The sequence below is a fragment of the Trypanosoma brucei genome (genome assembly GCF_000002445.2).
Source record: "Trypanosoma brucei brucei TREU927 chromosome 11 chr11_scaffold01 genomic scaffold, whole genome shotgun sequence".
Taxonomy (NCBI): Eukaryota; Euglenozoa; class Kinetoplastea; order Trypanosomatida; family Trypanosomatidae; genus Trypanosoma; species Trypanosoma brucei.
Genome location: NT_165288.1, coordinates 3,380,268 through 3,406,154, shown reverse-complemented (window position 1 = coordinate 3,406,154; position 25,887 = coordinate 3,380,268). Strand labels below are relative to the sequence as shown.

The following is a 25,887-nucleotide window of genomic DNA, read 5'->3' as shown; positions in this document are numbered from 1 at the left end:
ACCAACACGACCCCCTCAGCGAGCCCTCACTTTGTGAATCAGTGTAACATCTGCGCCGGTTTGCCTTGATGACTAATAATGATGATCATTGTTTTCTTTTTTTTTTTTATCGTTCTGCTGTTTATTTTTCTGTTGCCGGTGCTCGGGGGTGCAACGGAGAGGGGCGAACAGGAAGATCAGGTACCGTTGCGGTGACTAGTTAGCTCGAGGAAATGGGACGACGCAACATAGTTTTACTGCACCCTACCGCTCACTGGACGCGGGCGCGGCGCAGTTTTGTGCGCTCCGTCGCACTGACAACGTTGTTGAACTGCAGTGGTGTGCTCCTTACTACATCCCGCGGTATTATCGTTCCTCAGCAGCTGAAGGCGTACGGAGGGACGTTCAGTCGTTCCGTTGGTGAGCGCTCAAATCACCTCGTCAGTGATGTTGTGCTGCAGAGCCTTTCACCCTCCAGCACGCATAATTCGCCACTGTTGAGCAAGAATATCAAGACAAAAACTGTCACGAGCTTTGAGGACATGTCACTCTACCCTGAACTGCGCAGCGCCCTCCGGCAACTGCGCATTACAACACCTTCGCCCATTCAGCAGTCTGCTGTCGAGGTGATAATGCAGCGCAAAGATACTGTTGTTGCCGCCCCGCACGGCGAGGGGAAAACTCTGGCGTATCTCCTCCCTCTTTATCAGAACATGATAAAGGACAGGGATGTGTACAAGATACCACTGCGTGAGCGCCGACCTCGCATGATTCTATTAGCACCAACCCGCGAACTTATTGCGCAGCTACACCACGTGTGCTCCGTGCTGGGGGAAGCCACAGGACTTCACGCGATTTCCTTCACCTCCCGCAAGCGTGCCAATCACCGTTTAAGTCGGTTGCTCAAGCAACAGCTTGTGGATGTTATGATTATGGACCCAAAGATAGTTCTCCGTCTCATCCGGGCGAGACGTGTCTTTCTGGATGATCTGCGTTATGTTGCGGTGGACGAGGCAGACGGCATGCTATCCTCGCAGCACGATCATGATGCCGTGCATCTTCTGATGAAGGTGCAGAAGCGTGTAATGTTTAAACACTTGTGGCCGGTACAGACCCAAACGGTATTCGCGACCGCTTTCATAACTAGGAAGCTGGAGTTTGTTGTTGGGAAGAAGTACCCTGATGCAGTCACGTGCATACGTCGCCAACGCATGCACAGACCACCGGGCACCCTGCGCCACCGTTTTCTGCCGGTGGAACGTGAACAAGAGAAGATGGACACGTTGCAGCACCTACTCAAAAAACACGGCAACCGACCTCGGGAAATACTTACAGATATTGAGGAAGAGCAGGCTTACTCGAAGCTGCACTATTTGTCGGGGTCATTCGAGGAGCTCGTGGAGCTACGGGGTCTTCATTTGCGGAGGCGGCCTCGGATGGAGAGGCATGATCACGAAGGTGAGACACCAATTGCCACCCTTTCTTCCACTTCTGGTGATGTCAGCAACTACAAAGTAGAGGAAAACCGATCCGGCTTCGGTGCGAAAGGTGATAATGCAGATGAAATGAAGGAGAGGGTCCGCCACGCCCTGGAAGGGGTACGCCCAGTGCACTGGGAGCACCTCACAACTGTTGCGGCCCCGTTCACGTGTCACGTGCCGCGCACCGTATTTGCCGACGGCAAACGCTGTATTATTTTTACACGTGGTATTGATTGTGCAACTGCAGTGTATCACCGGCTGCGCGGCTGCGGTTACACATGCTCATTGCTACACGCCGCCCTGCCGGCAGCTGTGCGGCGACGCATGTTCGCCGACTTTGCTTCCGGACGCACCAACATCTTGTGCTCCACCGATGTTGCTGCGCGAGGCCTTGATCTGCATGTGGACTTCGTTGTAAACTTCGACATGCCCACGAACGCACTCACTTACCTCAGCCGTGCGGGCCGCACCGCACGGCAAGGTCGTCTGGGCCAGGTATACAGTCTTTACACCAAACGACAAGGAGTCATTGTGTCTGCCGTGCGCGCTTTTCTTCAAAAGCAGCTCCCATTAGAGGGCATTAGTAACTGGAAGCGACACATGATGGAGCCACGCTACGCTGAGTGGCGCACGCACAAGCTGAACGCTATTGCACGGTCCTACGTATCGCTTATAACCCAGAAGACGATTCCTGCGCACTTGGAACGAACATATCTACGACATAACGCCACTTGGAGGCCTCTTTTCCATCCACAGACCACTGGTGTGCACGGCGGTGTCCCACCACGGCAGCAGCAGCGTGTAATGGACGCTATCACATGGAAAGCTGTGTGGTTCCGGCGAGGTCTTCTTGCACGGAGGAAAGGTGGGCGCGCGAAGTTTGGTACTCGAGCGGCGGAGAGCGGTGTGTGGAACGACGTGGGTGGCATCACGTCGAGGGTGGTGGCTAACATGGAGCAAAATCCACACCCGGGTGGTGATGATTTTGGGCCACCTCGAGGGCCACCTAAATAAAAGTGATCGGATGGAAAGAAAAGGCCATACTGTGCAGGAAGGCGGGCGGGCGTGGTCTTACGTATTTTTTTTCGCGCAAATACACGGCGTGATTGTGCGTTACTTCGTCCTGGTGTTGTTTTTTTGTGTGTCATGCGGGTCTGGTTGGCGCAGGACGTGGTGCACTGTTGCTTCTTTTGATGACGTTCGTAACATTTTCTCCGCTTGCCCTATCGACTTGCGCCACGCGTCTGTGTCTGGAATAGGTGGAACACAAGCTGCGTGTGTGTTCAAATAGAATTTAGATACATATATTTAACTCACAGAGAGAATATTGGTCGGTTCCCCAAGCGCCCGTGGAGCTGCTTAAGGGTGCAGGGAGAGGGGTGGATATTAGTCCACTACTGCTGGGCGTGGGATATCAGCAACTGAAATCAGGAGGGTGTCTGTCAAGCGAGCGTGGAGAAGAATTCACCCCTCCTCCCCGCATAGTCACACATAAATCAGCTTCAAGGTGTGCAGTGTTATCCACTATTCGATGCCCCATTCGGGATACCCGTTTGGCTCTTCTTCTGTCGTTGGTGTTGAGGGGGATGATAGACACTCTTCCGTTTCCCTCTTTGTGATTCTGTTCCTATGCGTGCTTCTAACCGCGGTAGAACCCTCCGTAGCAGGGGCTGACGTACGAAGTACGGTGGATGAGGTTGTAGCGGACACCAGTGAGCCGACCTGTCCCCCGGCTCCCGTCTGCTCGAGGTACAAGTGGTTGAGCAGCAGCCAACTTTATTGTTGGATGTCCAAGCTTCCTTCCAGATTGGTGTCACGGGAGTTGCCCTTCGCAACTGATGACAAGGCGCGCCGTCTTGCGATAAGCAACGTGGAAGAGCTTCTGCGCACCCGCCTAGTGGGCCAGGGGCATCTAACCGAAGCTATTGCTTCCCTAATGCGCAAGAAGCTTTCGTACCCACATGAGCCTCTCGTTCTCCACTTTGCTGGCGATAACGGCGTCGGTAAGACCCATACTGCTCGGTTACTGTCATTGGCCACATCGCTGCGCTGTGCGAACTCGCGTGGGCGGCAGTGTGACTCTGGTGACAATATGCTCGTCATATCCGGTACTGGCTTTGGTGGCCTGGAGGGAAGGGATGGTTTGAACCTCTTGGTAAGGAAAATCACTGAGCACCAGCGCAAGTACCCTCACGGTATCGTGCTGCTGGACGACCTTAACGCCATGCACCCTTCGCTTGTTGCGCTGCTCGCGCCGCTGTTTGGTCGTGCGGACCGCTTCGAGGGGCAGGCCGCCGACTTACCATCACTTAAAGAACTCACTGTGATAGTCACAACAGACTTTGGGAAGCAAGGTCGCACATTTGGGAAAAGCGTGGTGGAGGTTGAGAAGATGGTGCGGATGGAGTTCAATTCTCTGTATGGCTCCTTTGTGCCTGCATTCGTGCGGACACTGGCGTTTGCGGCGTTTTCGAAGCGCTCAGCAGAGGAAATGGTGCGGACTACTGTGATAACTCTTCCGTGCACCGCGTATCGCTATGGATTCGCGGGCCCAAATGCATACGGCGGAGGCGTCGTTGCGAGTAGCATTGATGATGTTGCTGTATCATTCCTTGTAGAAAGGTATCGCGAGGTATGGGAGGGACGTGAAAATGGTCACGCACTGCGTCGAGCTGTGGAGGACAGCTTGCTGTCACTGTTATTGAAGTATTTTGACGAGCACGGCCATGATCGGAGGGTGTGGGCGCGCTTCCACCTTGATGAAAAGGTGGGCGAGATTGTGCTTGATGCTGGTGCGGACCCGCATAGCATGAACGACTTGTAGTTGCTTTTAGTTATGAGACGAGCGGTAAGACAAAGAGGCGGGGTCCGCGCGCGGAGGACTTTTTGCTAGCGTTCAATCTGTTGCGGTAAGGATCCCATTCTTTTGTTCTGCATCAGCACCGAAATTTGATGGTGGCGTTCGAGCGACACGTGTGAATTATCACTGACGGTGTTGGTTGGGAGCTCGTGGGCTGCGTCAAGTTGGGTTGGCGCCCTCGGAGGAGCTTCTGTGCATTAGCTGTCTATCGCACGTAAGCGGTGGTGCTGGTGTCCAACGTGATGGGAGCGGGTTATGTTTGTGTGTATGCGTGTGTGTGAACGGTGATATCGCCATTTGGTTGCCGATTAATTGTGCATCGGTGTTTTCCGGAGCAATGAGGGTTGTCACTCTGGTTTCCAACACCCCTTTTGTATATGTTTTTTTTTTTCTTTCTGGATTCCTTCATCTTGCGGACGGGCATGGAGGATTGGGGGTGAGAACAGTGAAACAATCTCTATATTATGAGTGAGATGTTTTCCTTTTATTACCCCATCTCCAAGCCAGGCTCTACGTGCCCGGTCAGTTCGATAACGAAACTGGTAAATGCACAGACAGAAATACTAGGTTTCCCCATTTTTATCTTACCTTACGTCTTTTGCGGTTATTTGCTCAGTTTTTCTAGTAATTGCGCTTTACTGATTGCTTAGCACTGCGTAGGGTTCCCTTGGTTACTGAGTTCCGAGTTAGCAACAGCCAGCGCCTAGTTGTAACGCACTGCTGCAGTGTCTGCCCCTTTTGACATTCCGCTATTTTTCCCGTTTGAAGAAAGCCTGCGGGGACAGCGTGCTGGTGACACGGAGGGTGAGCTGTGTTTTGTTTGTTGCCGCATAATTGCCGCTAGTTGTAATGTCTGGTGTGTCAAGGGGGGAAAGTGACCCCTCTCATGCGCCAGCGGATGCGGCTATGGGGAGTATGCTACGGCTGGAGCACTTTTTGGATGCCGTATTACGACAATCGTTAGCGCGGGTCCTGGCACAGAGGGACGAAGTGTACAACATGGCCTCCAATTGTTGTCAGTTGCGCAGTCTTTTCGATGAGATGCAGTCTCTTTCCTCTACACACTCATTTATTAGGCGTGACGAGGGGTCGTCTACAGCCCTGACAGTGTCGGCAGCAGTGGCGGCGGGGGAAGGCAAACAATCTGTAGGTAATGCAACTGTAGTGAGGGGTGCAGGAAGCACCTCTGGAGATGTCAGTGTACAACAACGTAATCACATAATGGTTGACTTGGGTAATCACTTTTTCGTGCAGTGCACGGTGACAGATGCCAGCCGGATGTGGGTGAACCTTGGTTGCGGGGTTGTGCTACCTATGTTCCGTGATGAGGCACTCGTCTTTTTGCAGAGGCGCGAGAGATTGTTGCGTGAGAGGGCGGCGCGGCTTAGTAAGGAGGCGTTGCGTATTAAGTACCGCATGCGTCTCGTAATGGAAGCTATTACCCGCCTCTATGACCGCACTACTGGGCGGAAAGCAACGTGGAAGGGCTAGTGTAATGAATTTGTGCTGAGAGAATTTACCATTACATTTCTTCTCCTATCTTTTCTTCCTCTTCTGACACTGCTGTTGGTGGGTGCGTAACGTGTACTACAATGAAGGTGGCAGATAGCGGAGTTGGTGGTATGGAGCGGCACAAGGGCGTGTGCAGGATTAACCCTGCCGGTGTCTCATCGTTTTATCCTTTGTTAGCCTGTTTCTGTTTGAAATGGACACATGTAGCAGTGCGGAGGGTGCTGTCTTCGTTGGCCGTTTTTTTAAATTTTAAATCACAGGCTCATTTCGCTCATGACGCGCCTGTTTTCCCCTTTGCTTATCTCCCCTACGATTTTTATTTTTTGTATGCCGTGAAGCAATGCACCAACATCCCCATTCTCTCTCACATCTCTTGATTTCTCACCCGCTGAGGGAGCCGATAAAGGTAGCCTGTGACTTCACTGCGTTGTCAGTCGTTATTAGTGACAAAGGGAAGCTGTGGAAGCGAGAAAAGGAAAGATAAGGATCGACGAAAAAAAAAAAACAACAACTTAAAGGCAAAGGAGTGTTATTCTCTCTTCCATTTTAAAAGGACTCGATCCCAGAACAGCTAAACGAAACAAGACAGGTGGAAGTAACCAGTGCCAACACCAACATCAACAAAAGAAAGTAAGGAGCGAAAGTGTGTACCGTGTTATTTTTTTTTATTTTCTCATATTCCGTTGTACCGTTGACAAGAAAAAAGCGAGTGGACAAAGAAAGGTTTTAGTTGTTATCGAACACTTACATAGCTAAATCAAGTGAAAGAAAATCGTCTGAACATCACAGACGGTCGTTATTATTAGTGTCATTATTTTATTTTTTATTTCTGAGGAGGTGACCTGTGCCGCTCCACTAAACAAAACAAAAAGTACAGCACGTATCGGGAAAGTGAGTGAGGGAAGAGTGGGTTAACGAAAGAGAGCAGAGGATATACATATATACGCATACATAAATATAAATATATACATACATTTGTATTTTATTTGCTTGTGCGCGAAGTTGAGCGACTTTGTAAAGTGAACGAGGGGAGGGTAAAGGAAAGAGTGGGTAGTAAAAACAGTATCGAAGGTGTTGGTAGTGTTTTTTTACCTGTGAAGAGTTAAGCGTGTGGGTGAACACGGCCGTCAGACACAGTTGGTGAAGTCTATCATTTGTGGTGAAGCTGGGGAAGAAGGATTCTGAAAGTCGTACAACCGACCGGCGAGGATAGTCAAGGGTGTGGGTTGTGTGATCGAGTGTGTGAAAGGGGAAAACAACCTAAACAGCTAGAAGTACAGAGAGGGGGAGGCTACGTAATGGAGGTAAATATACCAGAAGAAGGCACAATGGCAGGCAGTGACCAACCTTCAATCCTTACTATAGCACCACTATTTGCCGTGGGCGACGATGGTGAATTTTTATCGGGGTTGGAGGAGTTCCAGTGGCGGCAGGACTCCTTTCCTCAGGTCGCCCCTGACGACATTGTGGCGTATGAATACATTGAGCGATCTTCTGGCATGTGGCGTTGCAGCCTAGGAATTGTGTGCAGCGATGTTGTTTGCCGCTCTTTGTACATAGAACCTCTGGTACCAAGTGATCAGGAGGGAGGTGCCTGCCCGCTGACAAAAGCCCTGGCTGCCGTAACGACGGAGGAGGGACGCGAACTTCTGCTACGGATTCCTCCTCTACAGTCCCAGCTGATTCAGCACAGAGACGAAGCGGTTCGGCTTTCGCAAGAGCGCGCAAAATTATATCGTGAGCTTTCTATGAAAAATCTGGATGTTGCCACGAAGAAGCGAGAGGCTGAGATGCAGCTTAGGCACGCCTGCCACGTGGTGCGCCAGGTCGATGCTCGGCATTGGAGAGAGCTTGTGTCGTACCGAACACCCCCGGATATTGTCGTGCGTGTCATGGGATTAGTAATGGTACTGCTTGGTGAGAGGAGGCGCACATGGAGTGAGATGCAGCCTTTTCTGCACCGTGCTGGGATACTGCAGGTGCTGATGCAGTTTGACCCGCTGACCATCAGCAAGGAGTGCCACGACGAACTCGTTTCACAGTACACTAACTCTCTGAACTTTACGTACGAGGAAGCCCTCAAAGGGAGTCATGCACTTGGCTCCGTGCAACAGTGGGTCGTGGCTAATATGAGGATGATTTGCGTGAATTGGCACGAGCACCACTTACGCGATGTGCAACAGTCCGGCGAGGACGCGACTCATCTTCAACACCGTGTAGAACAAGTGCGCAAGCGGTTGGATGTCATTACACGAGAAATACGTTCATTATGGAATAACTACGAACGCCTTGAAAACACTGATCACCGTGGGGTAGCTTGTTCCCGATGGAAGAGCCCAAGCCGCTATGGGGCTCGAGCACCGAGAATGGATCATGTTCATCCAAGCGAGCGTGCATGTACTCCGCCGCGGGCCTACGATGAATTTGTGTCGGTGGAAAGATTTGCTGCCAAGACATGGGTCCGATCGTTAACTCGGCAGCACCAACGTATCTTACACTCAAGTGTGCTCTGTACCATCGGTCGGTCACAACGTTCTCAGGACACTGTTGACCTGACCAGCGACCAGTACGCAAGGCTATGTAATCTGTTCACTACCGTTTTGTGCAGAAACGGATCCCCAGGTTCTGGGCTCCACCGCCCATCTCCGCGATCTAGCCCTTCAGCGAGGTCAACAATCAGAACCAGTACGCCCTATCGTGCACGTTATATCCATCAAGGTGAAAGTAGTTCCCCGGTGCACGACAGTGCAAAGCGCGACGAGGGTAAAATTACCCGATCACAGTGGGGCCACCTCGACAAAAGTCCACTGCAGGTGCGCCACCACCGCCTTAGAAATGAAGACTCTCCACAGCAATCATCGTGCGCCGATGCAGATTCGAAACGGCAGCGGATGCAACCAATTGCTCAGTCACACAAAGATGTTAACCAAACGAGAGATAGCAGTCGACAGCTGCACAGCATCACAAAAAACTGTGAGGAAAAAATAAGGCAGTCTGGCAATACTTCAACGGCAATTTTCCATACGGCGCAATGCGATGAACAGATGTCACAAAACCACCTTCAAGACAAAAAGAAAAATGAAAAGCAAGAAATGAACAGAGAAAAATTAGAGGCGTCATTGAAAGGAGAAATGAGGGGACTAAACGAGCAACTCAGCGAGATGACTGGATCAATGACGCTTCTAGAAAAGGAGCTAAAAAAGCAGCTGAACAAGGTGACAGAGTCGAGGGCATTGATGGAAAAAGAACTGAAGGAACTGAGGAAGCAACTGAGTGATGTGACTGATTCCAAATCATCACTCGAGAAGGAACTGAAGGAACTGAGGAAGCAACCGAGTGATGTGGCTGGTTCCAAATCATCACTCGAGAAGGAACTGAAGGAACTGAGGAAGCAACTGAGTGATGTGGCTGATTCCAAATCATCACTCGAGAAGGAACTGAGGAAGCAACTGAGTGATGTGGCTGGTTCCAAATCATCACTCGAGAAGGAACTGAAGGAACTGAGGAAGCAACCGAGTGATGTGGCTGATTCCAAATCATCACTCGAGAAGGAACTGAAGGAACTGAGGAAGCAACCGAGTGATGTGACTGGTTCCAAATCATCACTCGAGAAGGAACTGAAGGAACTGAGGAAGCAACTGAGTGATGTGGCTGATTCCAAATCGTCACTCGAGAAGGAACTGAGGAAGCAACTGAGTGATGTGGCTGGTTCCAAATCATCACTCGAGAAGGAGCCGGATGAACTGAAGAAGCAACTGAGTGATGTGGCTGGTTCCAAATCGTCACTCGAGAAGGAACTGAGGAAGCAACTGAGTGATGTGGCTGGTTCCAAATCATCACTCGAGAAGGAACTGAAGGAACTGAGGAAGCAACTGAGTGATGTGGCTGGTTCCAAATCGTCACTCGAGAAGGAACTGAGGAAGCAACTGAGTGATGTGGCTGGTTCCAAATCATCACTCGAGAAGGAACTGAAGGAACTGAGGAAGCAACTGAGTGATGTGGCTGATTCCAAATCATCACTCGAGAAGGAACTGAGGAAGCAACTGAGTGATGTGGCTGGTTCCAAATCATCACTCGAGAAGGAACTGAAGGAACTGAGGAAGCAACTGAGTGATGTGGCTGATTCCAAATCGTCACTCGAGAAGGAACTGAAGGAACTGAGGAAGCAACTGAGTGATGTGGCTGGTTCCAAATCATCACTCGAGAAGGAACTGAAGGAACTGAGGAAGCAACTGAGTGATGTGGCTGATTCCAAATCATCACTCGAGAAGGAACTGAAGGAACTGAGGAAGCAACTGAGTGATGTGGCTGGTTCCAAATCATCACTCGAGAAGGAACTGAAGGAACTGAGGAAGCAATTGAGTGATGTGGCTGATTCCAAATCATCACTCGAGAAGGAGCCGGATGAACTGAGGAAGCAACTGAGTGATGTGGCTGGTTCCAAATCATCACTCGAGAAGGAACTGAAGGAACTGAGGAAGCAACCGAGTGATGTGGCTGATTCCAAATCATCACTCGAGAAGGAACTGAGGAAGCAACTGAGTGATGTGACTGGTTCCAAATCATCACTCGAGAAGGAACTGAAGGAACTGAGGAAGCAACTGAGTGATGTGGCTGGTTCCAAATCATCACTCGAGAAGGAACTGGGGAAGCAACCGAGTGATGTGGCTGGTTCCAAATCATCACTCGAGAAGGAACTGAAGGAACTGAAGAAGCAACTGAGTGATGTGGCTGGTTCCAAATCATCACTCGAGAAGGAACTGAAGGAACTGAAGAAGCAACTGAGTGATGTGACTGGTTCCAAATCATCACTTGAGAAGGAACTGAAGGAACTGAGGAAGCAACTGAGTGATGTGGCTGGTTCCAAATCATCACTCGAGAAGGAACTGAAGGAACTGAAGAAGCAACTGAGTGATGTGACTGGTTCCAAATCATCACTCGAGAAGGAACTGAAGGAACTGAGGAAGCAACTGAGTGATGTGACTGGTTCCAAATCATCACTCGAGAAGGAACTGAAGGAACTGAGGAAGCAACTGAGTGATGTGGCTGGTTCCAAATCATCACTCGAGAAGGAACTGGGGAAGCAACTGAGTGATGTGGCTGATTCCAAATCATCACTCGAGAAGGAACTGAAGGAACTGAGGAAGCAACTGAGTGATGTGGCTGGTTCCAAATCATCACTCGAGAGAAGGAACTGAAGAAGCAACTGAGTGATGTGACTGGTTCCAAATCATCACTCGAGAAGGAGAAGGAGCTGAGGAAGCAACTGAGTGATGTGACTGGTTCCAAATCATCACTCGAGAAGGAACTGAAGGAACTGAAGAAGCAACTGAGTGATGTGACTGGTTCCAAATCATCACTCGAGAAGGAACTTAAGGAACTGAGGAAGCAACCGAGTGATGTGGCTGGTTCCAAATCATCACTCGAGAAGGAACTGAAGGAACTGAGGAAGCAACTGAGTGATGTTAATGGTTCTAAGGCAGCACTGGAGAAGGAACTGAAAAAGCAACTTGCCGAGGAGCATTATTCGAAAGAGGCGCCTGAAAACCTTAATGAAATGGAGGGTGGTGCCAAGTTTAGTGACCCTTTTCATACTGAACTTGGAAAACTCAATGAAGAAAACGCTGTACTAATGAAGCAGTTGAATGAAATAAATGCAGGGAGGGACATTTCGAAAAATGTGGTAAAGCTCACATGTTCCCCGAACGAAAAATCTTGTTCTGCTGACGTTGATTTTGCGCAGGCAAAGCTTGCTAATTTTTCAGAAGGTGAGGGGTCATGTAGTTTGGAGGATTCCCTTGATAGTTCCTATGATACATCTGTCGTGGGTGCTGAGAGCGGACTGGCGGAAGATTATTTTGAGTTTGACTGTGCTGTTCACGGACATTCTGAACTTGGCACTGTTCTTCATGACCGACCCTCCCAGCGGAGGAGACGGAGCAAACGTGCGGTGGATGGTGAATTTTGTCATACAACGAACTCGGATGAGGGTGCCGGGGAGAATGCGGAAAGCTATAACATCTCTGCTCTGCAATCGCTGGGTGCTCCAATCGTGCTGCTACTGAGGAAGATTAAGGCAATCGAAAGGGATATTCAGCGCTGTGGCAAGGTTGTTTCACAGATCGCTCCGTGCATAAAGGAGGCTCGGCATTTCAAGCGTGTGATGCAACTAGCTGAGAGGCACAGCGACTCAGGGGATAACTATGGGGCGCGCACAGAGCTGCAGGCTGCTGCAAGTGATTATAAGCGCCGTGTAATGAGGGCTGAGGGGACATGGAAACGGCAAGATGAGAATCTTCGTTTACTGCAAGCCCGAATCGACGCGGTCGGGGAGGAGCTGGATTGTTTGATGGTGTCACCGCGCCACGAGCACTGCGAAGGTTCGGGTGAGTCACGGGTCCTGTCGAGTGGAGTTTCCGCCCCGAATGACCTTCTTCAACAGATGCAAGACAGGGTGCGTTTAATGTTATTCAACGTGCGGAAACTTTTGGACGACATGCACAAGCAGCGCCAGAATCGGCATGAGGCAATGCTTGCTGCGCTGCAGCGCTGCTCTCCCGCTGTTGCTGCAGCGTACGTGCAGGAGGGAGGTATATCCGAGTGGAAGGAGGCTGCTGCGTTCTCAGCCTCTGCGGTGGGGATGCTCGTCCTTGCTGTTGGATCTACTGTATATAAACGTTACGAACTCCGTTAGCTGTATCTCATGTGCTTTACCGCCTTCATTGAGCTATTGCAGATTACTGCCTGTATTTGTGCTTGTTTTCGGGAAATAGCGTAGGTGGGCGCTTCGCTCCAAGCGCTACTACCATTTTCAGCGTCATTCCGGTATTTCGTTGTGTGGACGTTAAAGTGATTTGGAGCGTTGCGGCCGGCGCTGCACGGCATTCTTGTCTAATATGATATTGGTGGTGCGCCGACCACGTTTCTGTATTTTGAAGAGGTATAGCACTTCCCGAGTATGTAATTGTTTGCTTACTTTTTTCCTTTTTTCCTTTTTTCCTTTCTTCTTCAACTCGTTTCTGTATGTTGCTGCCTTGTGCATACCTGTTGGGTATGAAGGTACCGCATCTCTGAGCTTCTGGGGTTTGTAACGAACTGACCGAGGCTGTTGTGTCTTCCTGTCGCTGTGTGCTTATACCGCACACGTATTTTCCACTGTAGTGCTCCACTCTGTAGCCCTTTTCCCCATTTGTCAGGCTTGCAAACGGTATTTCTTTGTGCAGCGTAGTCATAGTAACGAGCAAGGATTAGTGAAAAAGAGGTGGGGGCGTTTTGGGTTCTGGATAGGAAAGGATAAGAAGGCACCGGTAATAGCTGTGTGCTGACCTCTCCGAGTCAATATCAACATCAGTGGTTGAATTTCCGGTGAGGTGATGGAGAGTAAAACGTGGTTCGGCAGCCAAGAGGTAGATGGGTCGGACCACGGCCTTGCTGCAAGTGACGGTGCGAGTCTTGTGGAGCAAAAGAGGAAAACGAGGGGTTCGGATGAAAATGATTCTGTTTCCACATCCTGGGAGGATCTTTTTGTGAAGACTGAAACTATCAGTAGAGCGGTGATTGAAAATGAGGAGTATTTAGCACGGCACTCTACTGGAAGGGATTTCCGAAGGGGCGCAACAATATTTTCAGCACGCTCTTCATCGCATAGTATGTCCCGCTTCACTACTGCGGGTGCATTTTCAAGCGGCAGACAGACAATTGAATGCGGTGCTCTTGATGCAAACTCTCAAGTGGATGAGAGGTTCGGCACAAGAGAGAACTCGAAAGGAAGCGCCCGTAGAAGCGAAGCTACTGATACTTCTGCAGTGGAATTTGATATGCACAGAAAAGTGGACAGTTTAAAGGAACGATGCCACAACACAGAGGGAGATCAGCAGAAATCATCTTCCCTTTCCAACATTGAAGAACAATTAAGGAACCTCAGCGAATCGAAGGCGTTAATGGAAAAAGAACTTAAGGAGTTGAAACAGCAACTACTGGAAGTAACTGATTCTAAAGCGTCACTCGAGAAGGAGCTGGATGAACTGATAGTTGAGACAAAAACAAAGAAATCAAGTGGCCCTGAGTGTCAACTAAAGGGTGAAAGCAGTGACAGTATAAAGAAGCAACTCGGTGGGGTGAATGATTCTAAGGCGTTAATGGAAAATGAACTGAAGGAGCTGAGGAAGCAACTGAGTGATGTGACTGATTCCAAATCATCACTGGAGAAGGAACTGAAGGAACTGAGGAGGCAACTAAGTGATGTAAATGACTCCAAGGCTTTAATTGAAAAAGAACTGAAGGAACTAAGGAAACAACTTGCTGATGTGAATGACACCAAGGTTCTAATAGAAAACGAACTGAAGGAAACAAAAAAGCAGCTAGGTGCTGTGAATGATTCTAATACATTGATAGAGAGAGAGCTGAAGAAGCAACCGAGTGATGTGGCTGATTCCAAATCATCACTCGAGAAGGAGCTGAAGGAGCTGAGGAAGCAACTGAGTGATGTGGCTGATTCCAAATCATCACTCGAGAAGGAGCTGAAGGAGCTGAGGAAGCAACTGAGTGATGTGGCTGGTTCTAAGGCAGCACTGGAGAAGGAACTGAAGGAACTGAGGAAGCAACTGAGTGATGTGACTGGTTCCAAATCATCACTCGAGAAGGAGCTGAAGGAGCTGAGGAAGCAACTGAGTGATGTGGCTGGTTCTAAGGCAGCACTGGAGAAGGAACTGAGGAAGCAACTGAGTGATGTGACTGGTTCCAAATCATCACTCGAGAAGGAGCTGAAGGAGCTGAGGAAGCAACTATGTGATGTGGCTGGTTCCAAATCATCACTCGAGAAGGAGCTGGGGAAGCAACTGAGTGATGTGGCTGATTCCAAATCATCACTCGAGAAGGAACTGAAGGAACTGAGGAAGCAACTGAGTGATGTGGCTGGTTCCAAATCATCACTCGAGAAGGAACTGAAGGAACTGGGGAAGCAACTGAGTGATGTGACTGGTTCCAAATCATCACTCGAGAAGGAACTGAAGGAACTGAGGAAGCAACTGAGTGATGTGACTGGTTCCAAATCATCACTCGAGAAGGAACTGGGGAAGCAACCGAGTGATGTGGCTGGTTCCAAATCATCACTCGAGAAGGAACTGAAGGAACTGAGGAAGCAACTGAGTGATGTGACTGGTTCCAAATCATCACTCGAGAAGGAACTGAAGGAACTGAGGAAGCAACTGAGTGATGTGGCTGATTCCAAATCATCACTCGAGAAGGAACTGGGGAAGCAACTGAGTGATGTGGCTGATTCCAAATCATCACTCGAGAAGGAACTGAAGGAACTGAGGAAGCAACTGAGTGATGTGGCTGGTTCCAAATCATCACTCGAGAAGGAACTGAAGGAACTGAAGAAGCAACTGAGTGATGTGACTGGTTCCAAATCATCACTCGAGAAGGAACTGAAGGAACTGAGGAAGCAACTGAGTGATGTGACTGGTTCCAAATCATCACTCGAGAAGGAACTGAAGGAACTGAGGAAGCAACTGAGTGATGTGACTGGTTCCAAATCATCACTCGAGAAGGAACTGAAGGAACTGAGGAAGCAACCGAGTGATGTGGCTGATTCCAAATCATCACTCGAGAAGGAACTGAAGGAACTGAGGAAGCAACTGAGTGATGTGGCTGGTTCCAAATCATCACTCGAGAAGGAACTGAAGGAACTGAGGAAGCAACCGAGTGATGTGGCTGATTCCAAATCATCACTCGAGAAGGAACTGAGGGAACTGAGGAAGCAACTGAGTGATGTGGCTGATTCCAAATCATCACTCGAGAAGGAACTGAAGGAACTGAGGAAGCAACTGAGTGATGTGGCTGGTTCCAAATCATCACTCGAGAAGGAACTGAGGGAACTGAGGAAGCAACTGAGTGATGTGGCTGGTTCTAAGGCAGCACTGGAGAAGGAACTGAAAAAGCAACTTGCTGAGGAGCATTATTCGAAAGAGGCGCCTGAAAACCTTAATGAAATGGAGGGTGGTGCCAAGTTTAGTGACCCTTTTCATACTGAACTTGGAAAACTCAAGGAAGAAAACGCTGTACTAATGAAGCAGTTGAATGAAATAAATGCAGGGAGGGACATTTCGAAAAATGTGGTAAAGCTCACATGTTCCCCGAACGAAAAATCTTGTTCTGTTGACGTTGATTTTGCGCAGGCAAAGCTTGCTAATTTTTCAGAAGGTGAGGGGTCATGTAGTTTGGAGGATGCCCTTGATAGTTCCTATGATACATCTGTCGTGGGTGCTGAGAGCGGACTGGCGGAAGATTATTTTGAGTTTGACTGTGCTGTTCACGGACATTCTGAACTTGGCACTGTTCTTCATGACCGACCCTCCCAGCGGAGGAGACGGAGCAAACGTGCGGTGGATGGTGAATTTTGTCATACAACGAACTCGGATGAGGGTGCCGGGGAGAATGCGGAAAGCTATAACATCTCTGCTCTGCAATCGCTGGGTGCTCCAATCGTGCTGCTACTGAGGAAGATTAAGGCAATCGAAAGGGATATTCAGCGCTGTGGCAAGGTTGTTTCACAGATCGCTCCGTGCATAAAGGAGGCTCGGCATTTCAAGCGTGTGATGCAACTAGCTGAGAGGCACAGCGACTCAGGGGATAACTATGGGGCGCGCACAGAGCTGCAGGCTGCTGCAAGTGATTATAAGCGCCGTGTAATGAGGGCTGAGGGGACATGGAAACGGCAAGATGAGAATCTTCGTTTACTGCAAGCCCGAATCGACGCGGTCGGGGAGGAGCTGGATTGTTTGATGGTGTCACCGCGCCACGAGCACTGCGAAGGTTCGGGTGAGTCACGGGTCCTGTCGAGTGGAGTTTCCGCCCCGAATGACCTTCTTCAACAGATGCAAGACAGGGTGCGTTTAATGTTATTCAACGTGCGGAAACTTTTGGACGACATGCACAAGCAGCGCCAGAATCGGCATGAGGCAATGCTTGCTGCGCTGCAGCGCTGCTCTCCCGCTGTTGCTGCAGCGTACGTGCAGGAGGGAGGTATATCCGAGTGGAAGGAGGCTGCTGCGTTCTCAGCCTCTGCGGTGGGGATGCTCGTCCTTGCTGTTGGATCGATTATGTTTGGCCGTTACGAACTCCGTTAGCTGTATCTCATGTGCTTTACCGCCTTCATTGAGCTATTGCAGATTACTGCCTGTATTTGTGCTTGTTTTCGGGAAATAGCGTAGGTGGGCGCTTCGCTCCAAGCGCTACTACCATTTTCAGCGTCATTCCGGTATTTCGTTGTGTGGACGTTAAAGTGATTTGGAGCGTTGCGGCCGGCGCTGCACGGCATTCTTGTCTAATATGATATTGGTGGTGCGCCGAGCACGTTTCTGTATTTTGAAGAGGCATAGCACTTCCCAAGTATGTAATTGTTTGCTTACTTTTTTCCTTTTTTCCTTTTTTCCTTTCTTCAACTCGTTTCTGTATGTTGCTGCCTTGTGCATACCTGTTGGGTATGAAGGTACCGCATCTCTGAGCTTCTGGGGTTTGTAACGAACTGACCGAGGCTGTTGTGTCTTCCTGTCGCTGTGTGCTTATACCGCACACGTATTTTCCACTGTAGTGCTCCACTCTGTAGCCCTTTTCCCCATTTGTCAGGCTTGCAAACGGTATTTCTTTGTGCAGCGTAGTCATAGTAACGAGCAAGGATTAGTGAAAAAGAGGTGGGGGCGTTTTGGGTTCTGGATAGGAAAGGATAAGAAGGCACCGGTAATAGCTGTGTGCTGACCTCTCCGAGTCAATATCAACATCAGTGGTTGAATTTCCGGTGAGGTGATGGAGAGTAAAACGTGGTTCGGCAGCCAAGAGGTAGATGGGTCGGACCACGGCCTTGCTGCAAGTGACGGTGCGAGTCTTGTGGAGCACGTTCGAGATATTTTGATGGATAGCGATGATGACGTTGTGTCTGTTTCTTGTGTGAATTTATTTGTGAAGACTGAAACTACCAGTAGAGCGGTGATTGAAAATGAGGAGTATTTAGCACGGCACTCTACTGGAAGGGATTTCCGAAGGGGCGCAACAATATTTTCAGCACGCTCTTCATCGCATAGTATGTCCCGCTTCACTACTGCGGGTACATTTTCAAGCGGTAGTAAAGAGATTGAATACGGAGTTTTGTCGATGCAGCCATCTGTTTGTGTTGGGGTGGATCGAGATGTGCCGCTTAAGGAAAAGGTTGATAGTTTTCATTGTGGGTGTGTTGGAGTTGTCAGTGCGGTAACTGATGTGCGTAGGTCTGTTAGTGGTCTACGTTCTTCTAAATTAGTGGCGACAGGAGACCGCTGTGTTGCTGACTGTGGTGATCAAGAACCGCTGTTGGGTGCAGGAAGAGGGCCTTTCGGTGGGAACGGTGATAGTTCGATATTGGAAAGGACCTACGGTACTCTCGATGGATTGCATAGCGTTACTGCAGAACGTTTTGTTGACGAACCACTTGTCGCTGCTGGCAGATGGGATTCTTACTGTAGTGAGGAATTTCCCGTCTTCGTTGATGGTGATGTGTTTAGGTGCTTGTTTTGTGGCAGTGAGGTTCATTTGATTCAGGGTAGTCCAAGCGATGTTTTTGTCCCCGAAGCTTTGGTTTCTGAATCGAATTCTTCATTTGGATTGAGGCGTGCAGTGGTGCATGTGTTTGCCGTTTTTATTATCAGCATGCTAATGTTACACCATGAATCATACAATGTTTTTAAGACGAATCCGTTTGTGGATAATCTTTTAGGTGGGAAGTGCATGATGCTGAAGCTCATGTCGTTTCATGCAATCGCAGTTTCTTCGCTGTTAGTTGTGTTTTGTTTTCGTGGTGTGTGGGAAGTTCCTCACGTCGTGTTACTCGTTTCAACAGCCATGTTGGTAGTGGACGACTTCCGTCTGCTTTATGGTGTCCTTTTGAATGTCACTACCTCTTTTGTTGTACGAGAACTTGTTCAGGCAGCCAGTTTCGTTGGTTCATTTGCATCTTTGTTGCTGTTTACCTGTGCTGATGTGGGATATGTTGCTGGACCTCCGTTTCTAGCGCTCTCGGTATGCCTAGCATGGTTGATGTCTCGTCTGGTGGCTTTTGGGGTTCTTCCGGCATTTGCCACTACTGCTGCTGCGGGTTATACTGCTATCATACATACCGTTCTCGCATTGGTGTCATTTTCCCTTGCTATCGGCATTTGCTTACTACTACCTCCATCCATGTTGCAGCCTGGACCATGTTCGTGCGGTAAATCTCATTATGTCACAAACTTCCTTTCGTGTTTGGGGCGTCTTGATCCGTCGTTCTTTATCCGCAGTGTGGCTTGTGGGTGCCTTGTCGCAGTGGTATCTCTTCTTACTGTGGACTCTGAGTTAGTGACGCTGCCGGTGTTAGATAGTCTCCACTTCAAAGCGACTGACATCCCAGTTGTCGATGGCAGCGGAAATTGGCCTAACGGTATTGCGATCAGTCCTGTTGTGGTGTTGCTCCTGTCAACGTTAGCACTGTTGTTGCTGTGTCTTGTGCCAAGTATGGGCCCATTTGTACGTTTTGTGGAACTCGGGCCTGCCACTGCTGCTATGGTACTAATAGTCGCATTTTTTTTTGACGGTAAACAACTCACAGCCACCCTTGCCGCTGTCTGTGCGTTTTCATTCGCCATCGCGGTGGGGGGTTTGCTACGGTCATTGGGAGCTGTCTTTCTGAGCCGCACTGTGGTTCGGGACAACTTTGGGAAGGCCACTGTCAGACCCACCGCTGCTCTGTTCACAACTGTGCTTCCTGTGCTTCTAGTGACTGCCGTTTGTTCGAGTTGCGTAGCACTAATACTGGGGCTCACCGCGTGGCTAGCAGCTGTCCGTGGTAACGGCAATGACTCTGGTGACGGTACCGCGGACAGACGCGGGTGGGCAGTGATGTTTGTTGTGTTAGTTTTTAGCTCTGTGGCTTTGGCATTGCAGCTTCTAGTTGGAATGTGGTGGTGGCTTCCCCGGCTCTACAAGCGCATTGCAGGCATTGTTTAGTGGGGCTTGACACCAAGGCATCAGATCGGGTGTGTGTATTTTTTTTTTTTTATAGAAACGTCCAGGTGCCAAGGGTGAATTGACGAAGAAGGTTTGTTCACTGTTGAGGGAGGAGAATAATGTATTTTGTTGTGGAGGGTTGCGATCTATGAGAGTAACAGGGGGTTTTCCTCCGTGGACTGCTTTCCTTTAGTGGAAGTTATGTCACTGGTGCCATCATTAGAGGATGTGTGTGTGTGTGTGTGTGTGTGGAATTACCCACACCAACCTTGCGGCCGATGGGGGATCGGGTGCGTGTTTGTGTATGTGGTGTTTGATGATGGTTGAGGAGGAATCGAAAAATTTGTGTTTATTTATTAGCCAGTTTTATGCACCTGATGGGGAGTTTGGTTAATTAACTGGTTTAATATATATATATGTAGTTGCCGTTGTTATTTATTAACTTACTTTGTGAGAATAAAATTTCGCGTTATCTCCCTATCTTTTGCCTAACCTCTTCCCGTCGTTTTTACACCACGCGACATCGCACGATATATCGTTTCCTTCTTTACCTTCCCTCTTTCTTCAAGTTCCGCTTCCGCCCGGTTGCGCGGTTCCGCGCTCCATAAGGTGGGTGGATCGGGGCCGTCCTTCGCTTTGATTTATTTATTATTTCAGCGCGTTCCAGTGGTGACGTTATGCGTGTGGTCGTTGAAGGATGCGGCCACTGCTTCGGGTTGTTTAGCTGTAGGCAAATTTGCACGCGTGCAGTGAGTTGTTACCGCATGCTACAGATAAGTAGAAAGAAGAGGGAAACGGATTGTACACGTGCTGAGGTGGCGTACTCATCACTTTCTTGTGATTTGTACTTCACTACCTGTCAGGTTGGACTGGTCGAAGCCCTCTTCTTTCTCTTTTCGGGTCTGCTTTCCCTTTTTGTTTTGTTTTGTTTTGTTGTGTGTGTGTGTGGGGGGGGGGGGAAGGGTGGAGCGGGAAAGGGATACGGTAGTTTCTGGAGGGATAACAGGGGACCGCAGTTGCAGGGAGACGTTTCCCTCCCTTCGCTACCTCTTTTCTTCCTTTTGAGTGCGTGTCTATTCCACAGTGCCGCGTGTAATAATATTGTTGTTGTTGGCTCCGCGCCATGAAGTAAATGAAATGCCGCCTCCGCTGGAGGAGGCCTAGCGCGCCTGAGGTTTACAAAACGGCTTCTGAAAGGGGAAGTGATGGCGTTTTTGGTGTCTCCCTCTTTTTAGGGCCGCTATTGTTACATGCTCTCCAAAACTTGAGTGCTTGGGCATTGTTTTTTTTTTTTTTTAAAGTTGCATGGGAGATGTGTGTGTGTATGTGGCACTATATAACAATAACACACGTGTGGTAGTTGCCCTGCGTTAGGCGTAGGAGGGGGCGCACGCGCGTAGTCACAGGTGGATAAATACATACCCCGATACATCCAATAATATATCGTACGTTTCCTTAAGTGTGGGCGGTCGTCAGAGAATCAGAGAACAGGATTAGTGTGTGTGTGTTGGTGAAGGGGTGAAGTCATAATCTCTGCCTAGGGGCGTTGTTAGGAGAGGAGACTATGAAGGATAGAGTTTATAGATACGACTTGTATTTTGTACATGGCATGGCATGACAAGGAAAGAAATATATCTTAGCGTACACGCCATTTTGTGGTATCGTTGGTTCGATTCTAATTTCCCTTTTGCATTGTCTACCACCCGGTGGTGCCGTATCCCCGGTTCATTTCACTTATTCTTCCCACTATTATTTTCCATCAGCTAGTGCTTGTATTTACTCGCTCAATGCGAGTACTTGCAGACTTTTTGATCAGGCGCGCGCACACAGATACGCACATGAGGGGAGTGGTAGACGAGTTTGGGAGGTTAAGAAAGAGGGGGGGGGGTTACGGCACATACGTCCTTAGAATGCTAAAAAAAAAAAAGAAAAACGATTCACTTTTCCCCCCAAATTACTCTTTGAAGTCTTGCTTAAATAGTTTAGCAATGAGCAACGCAGCTCCAGCTGAAAACGACTTCTTTGATCGCAATGTACTAGACTTCGCGACGTACGAGGAGTACTTGGACCAACAGGTGACGCAGGAGGACCTTTTTTATCTTGGCGACCAGGAAGCGGCACGGCAGATCGTGGAGTTGGGCTACAAGGGGAAGAACTTCCTCAGCCGCGAGGAGTTTGAGGCAGCTCGCCTCATTGTTCTCGAGGGTCCGTCGAAGTGGGAAGAGGAAGTGGATGTGGTTTGCAGCGCTGGTCTGCAGTTTGACGACTCGCCGCTATTGAGTGCACTGGCCCGACGGGAGGAGTTGGTGCGGGCAGGGAAGTTATCAACTATTATATTCCTTCGTGACGTTGTGCGGGGGCAGGAGGTGTCCGCCTACATCGATTATGGCCACCGGCTCAAAACGGAGGACTTCTCCGACTACTTCCACCGCCGCAAGCGCCTCACCCCCCGCCGTACAGATTTGAGCTATTACAACTGGAAGACCCACACGCTGTTTTTCAATAATAGTGTGACGTTTCAGGTTCTCGCCGATAACGAGATTGGGCTCTTAATGAAGCACAAGCGCGATAGGAAGACCATCAACGTTGACCCACGCGCCCCCACGCCCGGAGACAACAGCAACCGACTGGTCATTCACAGCCCCGAATACGTGCAGGTGACAATATACGACCATGTTACGCGCCGTAAGAACTAGAAGAATGCCCATTTTTCTGTTTATTTGCCCCTAGCTTTTACCTTGGTGTAGCTCTAAATGGGTTAGATTGGGTGTGTACATTACATGTTTGTAGAGGAGTCTCACTTGCTTCTGGCGAGCTGTCAACGTGTACATCCGTTCGCTCGGACGGTTACATGGGGATTTTAGGGTAGCTTACGGTCTGTTGGTGGGTTGGGAGACGTATACTACACAAGCCGCACTAAACGCTTGCAACGCGAGGTGTGGGAAGTGGATGCAATGTTAAAAAGAGTGAGAAAAAAGGGGGGGGTAGGGAAGGTGTGTGAAGAATTCACAGGACGAGGTGTGTGCCACCATTGGGCGCTGATTTGGTCTTTCCGATGGATTATGGCTTCATGGCTCCATCACTTCTTATATCTCAGTGCCTTATCACCCATTGATAATGAGACCGTGTTATCTCAGGAGCATCCCTTACCTCAAAGCTTTTTGTTGACGTTTGTGGTGTTATTTACCCATGTATTTACGAGGAGGTATGCTCACATATGTTTGTGTGTGCTTTTTGGTGGAAGAGAAGCTTATCACAGGGGAAGGACGGCTGAAGAGTCTAAATATTTCTTTTTTAAAAGGGCAGTGGTGGAGGTTATGATCGCTGTAAACCTACAGCAAAATTTATCAAGTTTCTTTCCCTTTCACCCTACACCCTGTAAAACGGAGGAACGAAGGAACAAGGAAGGAATATCACTGTGCGTGAGGAAGCAAAATAACGACATAATTAAAAGGAAAGGAAATAACTATTATCATCCGATTGCTGGGCTCCCTCAACACAATTGTATACACTTGCACACTCGGAGGCACTTTCCATCGCAATCATGCAAACTGAACGTGGTCCAATCGCCGCACATCGGCCCCACGAGGTGGTTTTTGGCAAAGTTGAGGGCGAGGACCGCGGCGCCAACCCAATGGACCCGCCCCGCCGCAAGGTCGACCCACTCTTTTGGCTTCGCGATGATAACCGTGCCGATCCCGAAGTCCTCGCCCACCTCCACTTGGAGAAGGATTATTACGAGAAGCGCGCGGTCGATATTAAAGACCTGGCGGAAACCATTTACCAAGAGCACATTTCACACATTGAGGAAACGGACATGTCGGCCCCCTACGTCTACGACCGCTTCTTGTACTACACGCGTGATGTAAAGGGGTTGTCGTACAAGCTTCATTGTCGCGTACCGGCCGGGAAGACGCCGGGTGAGGGTGAGGATGAGGAGATTGTACTGGACGAAAATAAGCTCGCCGAGGGCAAATCTTTTTGTGTCGTGGGTTGCGTGGCGCCCGCCCCACCAGAACATGCGCTTGTAGCATACTCCGTTGATTACTGCGGGGATGAGGTGTACAGCATCCGTTTCGTACGGGACGTGGTGGCGGACAAGGTTGAAGGCACAAACGGAAGTGTTGTGTGGGGGCCCAATGCCGAATGCTTCTTTTACATTACGAAAGATGCTTCCAAGCGTGACAACAAGGTATGGCGTCACATTATTGGCCAACCGCAAAGTGAAGATGTATGCCTCTACACCGACGACGATCCACTCTTCTCGGTGGGTGTGGGGAAGTCGGGTGACGGCAAGACGCTGATCATTTGCTCTATGTCATCAGAAACTTCGGAGTCACTTCTGTTGGATCTGCGCAAGGGTGTTAAGCACAACACACTCGAGATGGTACGACCCCGTGAGAAGGGGGTTCGCTACACTGTGGAGATGCACGGCACGGACACACTGATAGTGCTGACAAATAAAGACAAGTGCGTAAATGGTAAGGTTGTATTGACCAAGCGGAGTGCACCCACAGATTGGGGGACCGTACTAATACCCCATGACGACAAGGTAACTATTGATGATGTCGCCGTATTCGCCAAATTTGCAGTTCTATCCGGCCGCCGCGATGGTTTGACGCGCGTATGGACGGTCAGGCTCGGGCCTGACAGCCTTTTCAGCTCTGCAACGCTGAAGGAGCTGCACTTCGATGAGCCTGTTTTCACTGCCCATGTGGTTTGTTCTCAAATGAAGACATACGATGCGTCACTGCTGCGCCTGAGGTATTCATCCATGACAACCCCCACTGTATGGTACGACGAGGACGTACTGAGCGGAGAACGCAAGGTTGTGAAGGCGCGTAAGGTGGGGGGCGGCTTTCAATCGAAGAATTACGTTTGTCGGAGGGAGTTGGCTACAGCTCCTGACGGAACAAAAGTTCCCATCTCGCTCGTATACGATACCAGTATCGATTTGAAGAAGCCCAACCCCACCATGCTCTATGGATACGGTTCCTACGGCATTTGCATTGAGCCTGAGTTTAACTCACGGTTCCTGCCGTATGTTGATCGGGGTATGATATATGCTATTGCGCACGTGCGAGGCGGCGGTGAGATGGGTCGTACGTGGTATGAAGTTGGGGGAAAGTACTTGACCAAACGGAATACCTTCATGGACTTTATTGCATGCGCGGAGCACCTTATTTCCTCTGGTCTCACAACACCCGCGCAGCTTTCTTGCGAGGGAAGAAGTGCTGGTGGATTGCTGGTGGGTGCCGTGTTGAATATGCGGCCAGATTTATTCCACGTCGCCCTCGCGGGTGTCCCTTTTGTGGACGTAATGACAACCATGTGTGATCCAAGCATTCCTCTTACGACAGGCGAGTGGGAGGAGTGGGGGAATCCGAATGAGTACAAGTTTTTTGACTACATGAACAGCTACAGTCCAATTGACAACGTGCGTGCACAGGATTACCCTCATTTGATGATTCAGGCCGGATTGCACGACCCACGCGTCGCGTATTGGGAACCGGCGAAATGGGCGTCAAAGCTCCGTGAACTCAAGACAGACAGCAATGAGGTGTTGCTGAAAATGGATCTGGAGAGTGGACACTTTTCTGCAAGTGACCGCTACAAGTACTTGCGAGAAAACGCAATACAACAGGCTTTTGTGCTGAAGCATCTCAATGTACGGCAGCTGCTGCGGAAGTAGGTAGGTAAGGAATAGCTGAAACTTGTGGAGCTAAGGTAGGATGTGTTTCACAGAAAATGAGGTAGAAGGGTAATAGTCAAGGGAGGCGAAACGCGAAAGAGGGTGAAGGAGCTGGCGTGTGTGTTTGTGTGGGGGCTAACAGCGACAAGACGCATGGCAAAAAAAACAAAAAGCGACGAGGAGGGGTGGTAAAGGGACATAAGGGGAGGGTGTTTGGGGAAAAATTTTTATATGGTTAATTGGCATGGGTGTTCTTCCTTTTTGGTCTTCTTATCGTTTCCCCATACCGCATTTATCGTCATTATTTTATCTGTCTGCACCATTATATGCACATATGTGTATATATTTTA

General features: G+C 49.5%; 6 protein-coding genes and 2 pseudogenes across 6 annotated transcripts, besides 3 other annotated features; all 8 read left to right on the top strand.

Annotated features, from left to right (window-relative positions):
• The first annotated feature begins 211 nt into the window (after positions 1-211).
• Positions 212-2,474, top strand: Tb11.52.0011 (annotated as a pseudogene).
• A 517-nt stretch (positions 2,475-2,991) lies between these two features.
• Positions 2,992-4,284, top strand: Tb11.52.0010 (hypothetical protein, conserved; the record flags this gene model as incomplete). Its single annotated transcript, XM_824258.1, has 1 exon — positions 2,992-4,284. The coding sequence occupies one exon, from the start codon at positions 2,992-2,994 to the stop codon at positions 4,282-4,284; it is 1,293 nt and encodes a 430-aa protein (XP_829351.1).
• Positions 4,285-5,169: 885 nt separating this feature from the next.
• Positions 5,170-5,811, top strand: Tb11.52.0009 (hypothetical protein, conserved; the record flags this gene model as incomplete). Its single annotated transcript, XM_824257.1, has 1 exon — positions 5,170-5,811. One exon carries the CDS (start codon positions 5,170-5,172, stop codon positions 5,809-5,811), a length of 642 nt encoding a protein of 213 aa, XP_829350.1.
• A 952-nt stretch (positions 5,812-6,763) lies between these two features.
• Positions 6,764-6,807: a microsatellite.
• Positions 6,808-7,130: 323 nt separating this feature from the next.
• Tb11.52.0008 (hypothetical protein, conserved) lies at positions 7,131-11,030 on the top strand (the record flags this gene model as incomplete). The annotated part of the gene is made up of 1 exon (XM_824256.1): positions 7,131-11,030. One exon carries the CDS (start codon positions 7,131-7,133, stop codon positions 11,028-11,030), a length of 3,900 nt encoding a protein of 1,299 aa, XP_829349.1.
• A 2,175-nt stretch (positions 11,031-13,205) lies between these two features.
• Tb11.52.0006 lies at positions 13,206-16,961 on the top strand (annotated as a pseudogene).
• Positions 16,962-17,637: 676 nt separating this feature from the next.
• Positions 17,638-19,845, top strand: Tb11.52.0005 (hypothetical protein, conserved; the record flags this gene model as incomplete). Its single annotated transcript, XM_824255.1, has 1 exon — positions 17,638-19,845. One exon carries the CDS (start codon positions 17,638-17,640, stop codon positions 19,843-19,845), a length of 2,208 nt encoding a protein of 735 aa, XP_829348.1.
• A 227-nt stretch (positions 19,846-20,072) lies between these two features.
• Positions 20,073-20,096: a microsatellite.
• A 662-nt stretch (positions 20,097-20,758) lies between these two features.
• Positions 20,759-20,784: a microsatellite.
• An 848-nt stretch (positions 20,785-21,632) lies between these two features.
• On the top strand, positions 21,633-22,541 carry Tb11.52.0004 (hypothetical protein, conserved; the record flags this gene model as incomplete). The annotated part of the gene is made up of 1 exon (XM_824254.1): positions 21,633-22,541. The coding sequence occupies one exon, from the start codon at positions 21,633-21,635 to the stop codon at positions 22,539-22,541; it is 909 nt and encodes a 302-aa protein (XP_829347.1).
• An 848-nt stretch (positions 22,542-23,389) lies between these two features.
• Positions 23,390-25,537, top strand: Tb11.52.0003 (oligopeptidase b; the record flags this gene model as incomplete). The annotated part of the gene is made up of 1 exon (XM_824253.1): positions 23,390-25,537. The coding sequence occupies one exon, from the start codon at positions 23,390-23,392 to the stop codon at positions 25,535-25,537; it is 2,148 nt and encodes a 715-aa protein (XP_829346.1).
• Positions 25,538-25,887: the final 350 nt, after the last annotated feature.